The sequence below is a fragment of the Sceloporus undulatus genome, chromosome 1 (assembly GCF_019175285.1).
Source record: "Sceloporus undulatus isolate JIND9_A2432 ecotype Alabama chromosome 1, SceUnd_v1.1, whole genome shotgun sequence".
Lineage (NCBI taxonomy): Eukaryota > Metazoa > Chordata > Lepidosauria > Squamata > Phrynosomatidae > Sceloporus > Sceloporus undulatus.
In genome coordinates, this window is record NC_056522.1 from 271,721,751 (window position 1) to 271,734,689 (window position 12,939).

Sequence of the window (12,939 nt, forward strand, 5' to 3'; positions counted from 1 at the left end):
ACTTTGAACCTGTCATTTTTCAGTTGCCAACATTAATTTGTTAACACATCCTGCATACACTGAATTATTTTGGCGTACAAATATTTTGTTATATTTTATTATAATAGCAGTTAGAGGGAGGCCATAAGCATGAATCTTGAAAGGTCAGGTGCCTTTTAAGTGAACATCTGACTGGTCATAGACCTGAGGGCATGTGGAAAGGACCCTTGTAACTTTATGGCTTTCCTCCCGCTGACATGTGCATTTCCTCTTGAAGGTCACAGACAAAGGTTTGTCAGCCTAAAGCATTAAGCCAATCTTTCTGCTAACCCCCATTGTACTTCCCCAAACGTGATCCTATCCCAAGCTCCCTGTGGTTGTCCTGTACTTATTACTGCTTGATTAAATCAATGTCACTGACATTAACCAAAAATATTCCTTTTGTAACGCTGAAGCTAAAACCATCAGCCAGGTGGGGATCCCATTGTTTCTCGAATTCATGGAAAATCCACCCAGCTCCCTCAAGATTCTATAAAAAACCTGCTTTGGCCCTCACAATTTGACTCAGTTTGAAATCAGTCAGGAACGCTACCAGATTTCTTATTGTCCCCTCAACACAGACTGCCCCCCCCCCTTGTTGTTCCGTGGGTTTTTGGATCTTCATGAGTGATTCATGGGTGTGCAGAATTTTATCGGGGGTGGGAGGGAGAGGAATCAGGAATATCTCATTTTGTTAGAGTTCTGCTTATCTGTCCCTGAATCCCATACTTGGTATTTTATGAGGAAATATGATGCCATAGTGCTGTCCAGTATATTTATGCTAAATTGTGTATTCTTTCTGTGCAGACTTGAAGATCTTTTAAGGCTTCATCCAGCTTGTTTCATAAGGTTAAATGTTGATTTTTGTTGTTGTTAAACAGGGAAAAGTTTTGGAAAATTGGAAATAAGGAGAGAGATGGTGAATATGGAGCATGTTTTTTCCCTGTTGGAAGAACTTGTGGGAACCAGCAGTCACTGATATATTGTGCACGTCCCAGTTCACGGATGTGGGAGGTGAATTTCGAAGGGGAAGTGCTAAGTACACATCAGTTCAAGCAGCTTCTTTCGTCACCACCTCTCCCTATTGTTACTCTAAGGTATTTGGTTATGCTGTCTAGGGAATTGGCTCTACTGGCTAGCAAATTGATTATATAATGTTAATAATTAACATCAGTTATTGCATATTAATTTTCAACTCATTTCTGATTCTTCTTACGGGAAAAAGAAACCTTTTCTGCTATGTGTGTGTGTATGTGGGAGAAGAGGACTTGGGCCAAATGTGCATGAAAGCCTGCAGCCTAGTTAGTGCACTCTGATTAGCAAATAGCATAGCTATCACACATTCCATATATATTCATGTATAAATAAAAAAAATTATATCAAAAATTGACCTAAAAAACCTGGCTCAAATTATACTCAGGTCAATACAGTAATAGACTTGTTCCTCAGGTGTCTTCCCAGTCTGGCTGCCTCCTGAAGGGGACAGTCAGTCTGGGAAGGGAGGGAGGGGTAGTGTTCTCCTCCCACCCTCCCACCCCCCTGAGCCTCTTCCCAACCTGGCTGCCTCCTTTACATCCTTTTTTACATGCCCTTAAGTTCTACCCTTGAGGTATCCACAGTTCACATAAAACTCCTACTCTCAACTTATACAAGAGGTCAATTTATAATGGAGTATATACGGAAACTATTCATTCTCTCACACTCTTGTCTCCTGAAGGATGGTGTGTATATGATCAGTTCTATTTCTGTTGGCATTCTTTTTCACAACTATGAGATTGCACAGATACAGATAGGTACAGAAAGTGATCTTGTAGCACCTTTGAGACTGACTACTGTATAAGGTTTTGTATCTTGCATTTGATGAAATAGACTTGGTCTGCAAAAGCTTATGCTGCAGACTCCTTTCATTCATTCATTCAGTAAGTTTGAAAAGGTGCTATAGGATTCTTTTGCATACTCATACAGACTAGTATGGCTATATCTTTGAAAACATGCAGAGATTGGGTTCCTCTACCAGTTAGAGTGAAAAAAAATGTTGCATGGAGCAGGTTTATAGTTGTCAGAGGGGTGAAGAGACAGGGCAAAAGAGGCCGCTCCAGGCCCAATTGCATCGGGACTATAGCGACCAGATGCCGTAGTCCCAAAACTAGCCACTACTGCGGTCTTAAATGGGCCACTGGCAAGAGCAGCTTTTTGCTGCTTTTTTTCAAGCTAGCTTAGGGCTGCTATAGGGGGCCTTGGAGCAATTTCTGGGTGTTTCGGGGTCTGCGTTGCTTGAATGCCACACCATCATAGAACCTGGAAAGCACTTGATTTGGCCCGTGTGTTTCAGGCCTAACTTTAATGCTGAGCTCTGCAGATGCTTACAAACATATGTGCATAATCTTTCTCTTACATATAAAATCTTTGTATGAGGTTTCATGGAAAGTTGCATTTCTTTTACAGATGAAATCATAAAGCTCCTACAATCACTGTGCTTAACTAGAGAAACATATTTTAACTGTTTTAAGGGTGGGAAACAAATATTTTTATGTTCTTTGACAAACAAAAGATCATTTTAAAAATCCATTGGGCTGTGATATAGAACAGTGCTACTCAAATTAGTGGTCCTTAGACTGGTACTGGTCTGTGGGCCATTGGGTGGCCATCCAGAGTACCTTTTCAGGATATGAAGAAACAGCTGTAGCCATCTGGCATTTACGAAAAAAAGTGCCAGTCCCCCACATCACATAGATTGGAACAGTGATTCTCATGCCATAAGTTGGAGAGCCTGTGAATTGCAGCACTCATCACCACTAGTTGTGCTGGCTAGGACTGATGGAAATTGAAATTCAGCAATTGGAATGCTACATATTCTCCACTCCCTCAAGGAGTTTGAAAATGAAACTATACAAAGCATTAAACATTATCAAATACTCAAACTAATAAGTTAAATTTAAAAAAGCTCAAGTATTGTTTGATTTAATACATAAAACAACCAACCTAATTCACCTATAAAATAATTCTTTTTTTAAAGGGAGGATTTGGAGTATACTGTTTCTGCCTGTTCCCCTCAGTCATTGGCTTTCCCCAGGCTGCTTTATTTGAGGTAAATATGAAAAAAAATGTTTTAGTTCAACAATATGTACATAGAAGTTGAAAATATTGACAGGATATCAAATCATGTTTAATTCAAAACTTAGTAAATAATAATGCTTATTTTCCACTTTCCTTCCAGGCATCTTAAGGAGGCATACATATTTCTCTTGTCTTTGGGCCGAGGCAGAAGGGCCAAAAGCGCCATCTTGCTGCCAAAACTAGGGTTCTGGAGCATGTGGCAACTGCACACTCCACAACCCTAGTATGTGTGGGAGGCGGCCTAATGGCGGCCTCCTATCCACACAGAAGCCGCCATCTTTATGCAAGTGACGTGCAGCGTCCGCACGTCATTGTACGTCGTTTATGTCATGAGTGCACCAAAAGAATCCAGGAGAACTGGGTTCTTTTTACTCTGGAGGGACATCGCACAGTTTGGCGGCTGCAGCGTCTCTCCGGAGTTAAAACGGGGCTCCCACAGACCAGCATTTTCAGGCCCTTTGATTTTTATTTTCACAACAACTCTGTGGGGGTGGTTAGGCTCAGTGGCAACAACTGGCCCAAATTTACTTAGGCAGACAGCCTGGTAAAGTCGGCTTGTAGCTGGCTAGGCCGGAAGCTATGCTTGCGTTTACACACTGGCCAGCTTCTGGATGACTTGAGGGCATGGCATTTAGACGCCACTCACCCTGGAGGTGGTGAAAAGCCGGCTCCAGAAGCGAAGTGGCAGCTTTTTTCCGTCCCAAATAGGAGTGGATTTTTTTCACTCCTATTGGGGGAAGAAGCTGGTTGGATTGGGGCTGCGGAGTGAAGTTGCTGTGGCCCCCACCCGGCTTTCTCAGGGGTGGCTATAAGCTGTCACTTCGGGGCTGTCTCTTTCATAATTAGGCTGGGATTTGAATGCAAGTGTCCTTACCCTGTGTTCTGATGACTTTGTGATGCTGGCATTAATTACAGAACAATTTTTGTTAACTTTGGTTAGAATTTCAGAAAATTGTGATCCTTTGATGGCAATTAAACATGATTTCTTGCCTGAGTAATGATTCGTATAAGAAGGTAAATGATCATATGACTAGTCCTTTGCTGTTTTGGCTGAAAACGTAAAGGGTTGGTTCTCACATTACACACCTGTAACTTTCCTTAGGGGAAACTGTGGCTTCTCTTCAGCATGGGGAGTCTTTCCATTTTGTTTTAGTATTCAGAACCAAAGATTATGTTTGACCATGCTAAACCCTAAAAAAGAAGAGAGAAGAAAATAAAAGTCCTAACTCAAGGAAGTGACAACTAACAGAGTCAGGAAATAAGTAAAGATAACGTTTTGTAAATAAATTCAAAAGATATTTTTTCCCAACCAATTAAATTCCACCAACCCAAAAAGTCAATAATTTTGACTGTTGATCTCCCTTTGACTTTTTGATTTGGTAGTTTAAATTTTTGTAGGTTTGTTGGAAAAATATATTTAAAATTAATTTACCACAATCTCTTTACTCTATTAGTTTGTTGGATGAGAAATCCAAAACCATTCTTGATCCTCAAATAATCTTTCTACCTAATATTTTTCTTTACAGTGATCACTGTGTAGTGACATGGACAGAAAGAGGCATATATATTTTTCTTCCCCAGAATGTCCAAGTTTTGCTTTGGAGTGAAATTAAAGGTAAAGCATATTTTGCCTAAAGAAGTCTGCTCTTTGGCTTTATATGGTCTTGAAATGCTAGGTAAATTACTAATAATCAGGTAGGTATGTGAGAAAAATGAAAAACTGAAAAAAAATGAAACTGATTTTAACTGAAAATTATTACAGATTGTAAGGATGCAGTCCAACAAATGTGTACAGAAAAATCTTGCACTAATCTAGCGTGCAATATTTGGGACTTCTTTTTTGATGAAACATTACACATCATATGCTGTGTTTGGAATCTGTATCCAGACTTATATCAATGATCATCTGTTTTATCTAGATGTTCAAGATATTGCAATACATAAAAATGAACTCTTCTGTTTGCACACCAGTGGAAAAGTCTCCCACCTTTCTCTTCTGCCAGTTGAAAAATGCATAGAACGTTTACTTAGACGAAGCTGCTGGAGTCTTGCAGCGAGAATCTGCTGTCTCTTCCAGAATACTGTTGTCTTATGTCGGGTAACCAAAACTAATATTTAATTTTATTTTTTTCCGTTTAAATAGTTGTCTGAAAAGTATGTTCTAAGAACTAATCTGATGATGTAAATGTATCTGTATCCTAAGTTAATTTACCTGAAGGAAATTCACAGAATTAAGTTCCCTTCTTCCTCCCAAGCCCTGAGAACCTCTATAGTTGGTTGAGGAGTCTTTTTGAAACAATATGGTGGGTTCAGGGTGCTGTGAAGTAGAGTTGCAGTCACCTTAATGCCACAGTTTTCCTTTTCCCAGTAGCCTTTGACAACCTATCTTACATTGTTTAGCAAAGCTGCAAGGAGAAAAGTGGAAGTGAGGTTTTCTTTATATATGTCTCTTTAAATTAATCTTTGGAGCCAACTCTTGTGGCTCATGGTATCACAACTAACTGCTTTTGTTTGTTTTAATGTTCTTCTATAGCTTTAACACACTAGAAGCCTAGTAATTTTCAAACTTTCATTTTGTTTATTAATAGGCAAGAAAAGCTCTTCCAGTAGATAAGCTAGAACACTTGAAATCACAGTTGGATCTTTCAACACAAAGTGATATCATTGCTCAGCTTGAAGAACTGATCTCAAAACTTGAGCCACTAGATTCTGCATGCAGTAGTAGGAGGAGCAGTATTTCTTCACATGTAAGCATATTTCTATATGAGCCCTTAAATCCAAGGTAATGAATTGACTAAATTTTCATTATTCATCTGTTTGATAAAGTGTTCTATCTTCTGACTCTGCTTCAGTAGTTCATTTGTTTCAAGGTTGTTAAATGCATTAGATTTATTTCTAGTGGAAGCTGTTAACTTGAACTGTAATGTCTGTTCCAGGATGCTTTTAATGCGATCCTGATTAGATGCCACAATAACTGGTTTACAGAGAGACATAATACAATAAATGTTTTGCCTGTAGTTAAAATCATTTGGGAATCTGAGGTTTCTCTTGGCAAATTGGATTCTATTTGAAAAATATAGCTAAAAGACATGCGGTTAAACTTCTCCATTTATCCACTCCTGTTTTCCTATTACATGTATATTGGAGTATCATTATACTTTTAAGTTGTGGAAATTACAAAGGGTATGCTGTGGCTCTTGCTGCTAAACAGTTCCTATTTATTAACCTGTGTAATATTCCCATTTATTCTATTCTACTGAATGCAGTGAATCTTGAAAGTGGTTAACTCACAACATAAGGCCTAAAGCCAATAGCTAGACCCACTAAATCAGTTTACTAGATGGCAAATCAACACTTAGGGAAATCCTGTTGATTCAGTGAGTCTAACTGGGAATAACAATTGGATTTAGGCTTTTGGTTTACACTGCATGTTAAACAGGAGTTTAAAAGGAAAGGCTTTCAAAGATTTCATTCTAATTTCTTAATAGGAAAGTTTCAACATATTAGATTCTGGTATTTATCGTGTTATTAGTCGAAGAGGCAGCCAGTCTGATGAGGATACTTGCTCCTTACATAGCCAAACCCTATCAGAAGAGGAAAGATTGAAAGAATTTCACACACACCAAGAGGAAGAACACTTTGAACCAGGTAATATAAATGTTTTTCTATGGGCCTAGTAAAGAGCTGACATGCCTGATCTTTTGCATGCATTAATGTTCTGTGTTGTCGTCAAAATTACCTTTTTGTCATTCAGCTTATATTCCTATCAGTGTATACATTTTTTCCTATTTTTAACCCAAGTTCAGTTTAGAACAGCGTTCACCCTTTAGTCCTGGCCAAGCAGATCCTCTCAGGCTAAGTCAGGCAAGCAACAATTAGAAATACATCTCCGGACTTGCCATGGTAGCATGGTAATGGTGTTTTGGACCTTAAGAGAGCAGCTTATTCTTGTACATGAAGATAATACTTGAGTTACTAACACACTGCAGACTTGTAGGTATTGACAGTGAGGGAGAGAAAGTTCATTTTATATGTACCTTATTTAATGATTTGAAAGAGAGAGTCCTTGCCTGAGGGTTACCAAACTGTCTGGTATTCCACGTTTCTCTATATGTGACTTGACGTGTACTCTTCATTTTGCCCTACTTTCTGCTATCATTTAAAATGAATAGCCCCTTCTCTTCTTTGAATTAGCCCTTTTGTTTTTATTAACATACATAGCAAACATTTTTAAATTGCTATCATTTTCCTCTTCAACAGAATACAAGTCTCTCTGCAAACCTGATCTTTTCCCTTGAGGTCTCCAGTTTGAATAAATTGTAGGCTTCAAGGATGGTTTGGTGGAAAGAATACAATTCTATATGCTTACGACCAAGAATGAATTTAGAACATTTCCATTTACATGTTCTTTTGCAACAGTGAAGCAATAGCTTAAAGATACAAATGTTTTTCTGTCCATGTTTTTATTCCACCAACACCTTGACATTAGCTTTGTGTATTTTAAGTACGTCATTTTCACTTTTGACTTGTCACTTAACTCATCATTGAAATGGTCTGTTGCTCGGTCTAAACTATTAATGATACTGAGGATATCAGTCAAAAATATATCTTGTTTTGTAATATGGGTTCTATGAGGTAGTAATATATTTACCTTTGAAAAGCTCTCAGATTTTGCACCTTACCTAATTGCTGCTTAAGCCTCAAATGAAAGGTATGCATTCAGTTTATGAGCAGTGTTTTCTATATTGCATTTTGTTAGGTGCTTTGAAACAAATAAACTAAAAGAAAAATCAGATATTTTTCCTAAACTGCTTAGCCACCTTAGCAATGGAGTGCAGAACGTATATCCTCTTCCTTCGTGGTTTGGAGAACGTGGCAATTAGGACTGCTTGGTCTTTGGCAGTTGCAGCTGCATGGTTTTCAACCTGCAGGGGGCAAAGAAGCATATAATGGAGAGCATGGCATCTGACCATTTCTAAACATTTTTTGTCAGACCATTACATGTTATGACTTTTTAAAATTTTAATTTTATTTGTTAGACAATGTATCTCATGCTTCTGTGGTGGTCGACACTGATCGGAATGAGACTTTTCTTCCATTCAGTATTCCATTGTCATTCCGTTCCCCATCTCCTCTCGTCTCTCTTCAGGCTGTCAAGGACAGGTAAAACCATGTGTGAATTCCTTATCCATTACATCCACCTCCTTTGTCCAATCATAACACATGAGGTTTTAATCCACCCCCCAGTTTTCCTCAGCCAGCTTTCACTCTTTGAAGCTAGTTAACTAGCAGGAGGCTGAAATCTCATCATGAGAACAGCATGAGAAAATGGTGGGAGAAGTCATCTTCTCTAGTATAAGTTTTGCCCGTGGCCCCTATTATTTGCCACTAATTTTAAAATTTGGATAGTGCACCTGCAAAGAATGTGTACCTTCATTTAACCTTCTGTGTAATGCTATATGTTATCAGCATAACACCATATAACCCCAGATGTTGCTAATTTAAGAAGGGTGAATAAATAATGAAAGGAAGAAAGTATATGGCGCTATCTAGTCAGGAGACATTTCTTGGGCCATGGGTCAAAAGAGTATCTTGAAACATGATTTTTAAATCCAGTGGAAACTTACTGTTGTCCAGAGCGTGTCCAGAGGAGGGCGACTAAAATGGTGAAAGATCTGGAAACCTTGCCCTATGAGGAACGACTCAGGGAGCTGGGGATGTTTAGCCTGGAGAAGAGAAGGTTAAGAGGTGATATGATAGCCCTGTTTAAATATTTGAAAGGATGTCACATTGAGGAGGGAGCAAGCTTGTTTTCTGCTGCTCCAGAGAACAGGACCCGGAACAATGGATGCAAGCTACAGGAAAAGAGATTCCACCTCAACATTAGGAAGAACTTCCTGACAGTAAGGGCTGTTCGACAGTGGAACAAACTCCCCCGGAGTGTAGTGGAGTCTCCTTCCTTGGAGGTCTTTAAGCAGAGGCTAGATGGCCATCTGTTGGGGATGCTTTGATTTGGATTTCCTGCATGGCAGGGGGTTGGACTGGATGGCCCTTGTGGTCTCTTCCAACTCTATGATTCTATGTTGAGTAAAGAACTGAGCAGCAACTCTCATATTTAAGCCATGGGGGGGATGCTAGATTCAGTTTTGAAATGGCATAAATGGAAGGACCCAAAGAACAGCCCCCCCTTTTTTTTGTTCTCCATGTCTTCCTGTGGTGCATGAGGGCAATTCTACCATGTTTTTAGGCCTCCCTGGGCTGTTTAAGGCCCAAGAGATGCCTTTTTAAAAACTGGAAATGACACAGAAATTGATATTGTGGAGTCCCTCCAAGGGGACCAATTCAGTACAGTAAGGGCTGTTCGACAGTGGAACAAACTCCCCTGGAGTGTAGTGGAGTCTCCTTCCTTAGAGGTCCCTGACTGTTGCCCAACCCAGCTTTAAGTCATTCCTGCTCATTTGGCAAGAAAGAATCAATATTGAAATAACATGGATATACCACATAAAGAACTTAGATATAGATTTTGCACACAAAATTTAATTGCTTTTGAGGCCACTAAGGATGCGGCATTTCAAAACTAAAGAATGGGAAACATCACAATGGAGGTCACAATAGTTATTTTGAGTTCTATTGTGAGGGCTGGAGCACTTTGTGTGCATTGACAGAAATAGCTTAGATTTCTATAAGAAAGAGTGGCCTTATATAAACTGAAGATTATTTAATCTCATATGTAGGTTTGCATTGGGTGGGCTCAGAGGACCACATCATGTCACTCTGAACTCCTCCAAAGGGCCATGTCATTGTGGTCTCCATTTTGGGCAACTGGAACTGATATTGCATCACTCCTGGTGACTTTTGGGAGTCGCTGTTTTGGAGTGCCCTTGAAGCAGGATCATGTAGTTTTTGTTTGTTTGTTTGTTTTGCTGAGGATGAATTGGGGGGTGGTTACTGAAAAAAGTTTTAAGGGGGTACTGTAGAATTTAGGTAATGGTTGGGGGTTCCAAGGATTGCAGTGGGCTCTGCAAAGAGCCACCTGAAGTCCATAGGCCCTACATCTTCCACCCTGGTCTATGTTTAGCCCTAGCTAGCTAAGTAAAAACAATGATTGGCTATTTCTGTTTGTATATATACAGTCTGTGGCCTTTAGGTAAGTGTTCAGTCTAACACATACTACATTATCATTCCTTTTCAGTTCCTGTTCAATAGAAAGCTAGAACAGCTGCTCTGATGAAAAGTAATGGCTGTTTCGTTATTGGTAATACATGTGTTAGCAGTTATTTGGATATTTGAACTGAATACTGATCTAAATAACTGTTGGCTATTTTTAAAAAGGGGTACAGCCATTTCTTTTTTTGTCCTGTAGTACTTCATGCAACTGACACTCTGCAGAGTATAGTGTAGTGATTTCTCCCAACATGTCATTATGAAGCTCTTACAAAGTACACATGTTGGGGTATTTCATTTCTTTTCTTTCCTCCCCTTTTAACTGTGAACAGCAAATCCCAAATTTACTTCCGAGTACCTGAAAGCTCACTCTTTGTGACATTTCAGTCAGTCATAATAAAGGTGCTACAATATTTTTAATTATTCTATAGTGAATCAATTTATGTTGCAGGGGCCTTGGGCCACATGGTTTGCCAAAAAATATGAAAACTGTGAACAGAAGTTGGGTCATTTCTTGATTGGAAAAAAATAGCATTTTATTATGTTAAACAGTGCAGGGTGTGTGTGCAACCTCAAAAGGCCTTAGTAAAATGGTGCTTCTATCCATTTTACTCCTAGAGGTTTCTAGAATAGACAATTGATTTTTTTTTTTTTTGCCAGAAAAAGAACTGTCTGAAGGAAATGAGGGACCCAAAAATTCTTTTGGGCAGCATATACCCCAGGTCATACTTTGCCCACTGAGATCAATAGCTATGACATTTTTGGGAGAATTTAAATATTATAGTGTGTTCAACTGTAATTTTAAGAAGTCTAACATGTTGGTAACAACAGTATACAAGCAATGCATCTACTCTTGAATGACTGATTGTTTATTGATTCTGTTGAAAGAAATTGCATTGGAACTGATGGGATATACTTGCAAGTACAGTAATGCATTCAAGATTGGAGCTTTGTTTTATCAGCTATGGTAGTAGGTAACAAATCATAAATAGTATTCAAGTTTTCCAATTTATGCTGTAGGTGTTTTACTAAAACATTGTTTAAATGTAGAAATTCATTAATGAAGAGTACAAAACCATTTAACCATAGAACATTTATACCTTTCTCAGTTTTGCTGTGATTTCAGAAATTAAAATTGATACTGCTCTTACACTAAAATACCTGCTTGTGCTTACCAAGAGAATAATGTCGTATATTTTTCTGCATATTGTACATGTCTACCACCTTGTCAGTCTGTTGTATGTATCCAAATTTGTCCCACACAGTACCCTTTTCTGCCTCAGCATAACGTTTAGTCCTTACTGGTGATCATATACTTGTTATATTTGACTTTTAGTGTTTCTAGTTTTGTGCGTAAGACAACAGAGAAGATTGAAAAGATTGGTACTCATGTGAATCCAGATAGAATCAGACAGGATATTAAGGATGAAGAAGAAGCAATGCCGGAAGTGACTGTTAATATACTAGCACAGCCACAGGAAGAAGAGTGAGTATAAGCTCATTTTAGCTTGTGCTAAGACCCTTTTCTTACAGTAGGAGGGTGAGGTAGGAAACATTCTGTGTCTTTGTCAACAACTGCCCATTCCCTTCAGGAAGTAAATCAGTCTTCTGTATTTTAACAGCAAGTTTTATTTCAGTGACCAAAGAAGTTAGCAGTATGACTTCTGCAAACAGAACTACCATAATAATTAGATACCCACATAGTAATGTGCCCGCCCCATAGTAATGTACCTTTCTTCTTCGTGGTCTCTGCGAATCATACAAATGGGTTTCACTGCGCCTGCGCAGTGCTGCTCGGAACCTACTGGAATCACTGGGCAGAGTTTACTCTGCAACATATTGAAACTTTTTGGCGGTAACTCCGCCCACCCGTTATAAGGCCCCTGCCTTCCCGCTCTTTTCCCCAGTTCCTTTTTTCCGCCGTGCTAGCTGCTTCAGGGAACTTTCGCTTGCTTTGCTTGCTTGGAATCACTTTCGTTTTTGACCTCGCTGTTGACCTCGTTTACGGATTCTCCTCTGGCTTTGTCGACCTTGGAAATGCCTGCACCTTTCAAAAAGTGCGACATTTGCAGGGGCAAGGTGCCTGTCCAAGACCCGCACTCCTCCTGCCTGCTGTGCCTTGGCAAGAACCATGACACCAAGGCCTGCCTGCTCTGCAGATCCCTCTCGTCCCAGGCCCGGAAAAACCGTGAATCCCGGCTCACTTCGGCGATTGCCTTGGGCAGGGGTAGGCAACCTTTTTGAGTCGGGGGCCAGGTTGCTGTCCCTCAGACAACTGGGGGGCCGAAGCTGGGGGTGGAGCTTCCACCCTCCAGGGGTGGAGCCATATGCTGGGGGTGGAGCTTCCACCCTCCAGGGGCGGAGCCACACATTGGGGGTGGAGCTTCCATCGAAGCATCATCATCATCATCACCACCACCACTATCATTGTTACAGCAGACCTTTGTTACAGCACTTTGGAAAGTCACACTGTCTCACCATCATAAATAATAAAAATAATGAAATGAAATAAAAAGCAATAATAAAAATAATGAAATAAAACAAAAATAAGTGTTACATATTTTTAAAAAATAATGGAAAAAACCCAAGGCAGACCTGAAATGACTCCACCTTTCCACCTCCTCCCCCTCTTTCTCATTG

At 39.6% G+C, this 12,939-nt stretch overlaps 1 protein-coding gene across 4 annotated transcripts in view; it reads left to right on the forward strand.

Moving 5' to 3' along the window:
- HPS5 (HPS5 biogenesis of lysosomal organelles complex 2 subunit 2) overlaps window positions 1–12,939 on the forward strand; it is a 50,957-nt gene that overhangs the window by 14,132 nt on the left and 23,886 nt on the right. For all 4 annotated transcript variants that reach the window (XM_042456385.1, XM_042456394.1, XM_042456375.1 and 1 more), the window contains exons 7-14: window positions 900–1,115; window positions 3,035–3,106; window positions 4,662–4,750; window positions 5,055–5,233; window positions 5,724–5,882; window positions 6,624–6,783; window positions 8,175–8,298; window positions 11,636–11,785. In XM_042456385.1, coding sequence (XP_042312319.1) covers window positions 900–1,115; window positions 3,035–3,106; window positions 4,662–4,750; window positions 5,055–5,233; window positions 5,724–5,882; window positions 6,624–6,783; window positions 8,175–8,298; window positions 11,636–11,785 — 1,149 coding nt within the window. The remainder of the gene's footprint in view (window positions 1–899; window positions 1,116–3,034; window positions 3,107–4,661; window positions 4,751–5,054; window positions 5,234–5,723; window positions 5,883–6,623; window positions 6,784–8,174; window positions 8,299–11,635; window positions 11,786–12,939) is intronic.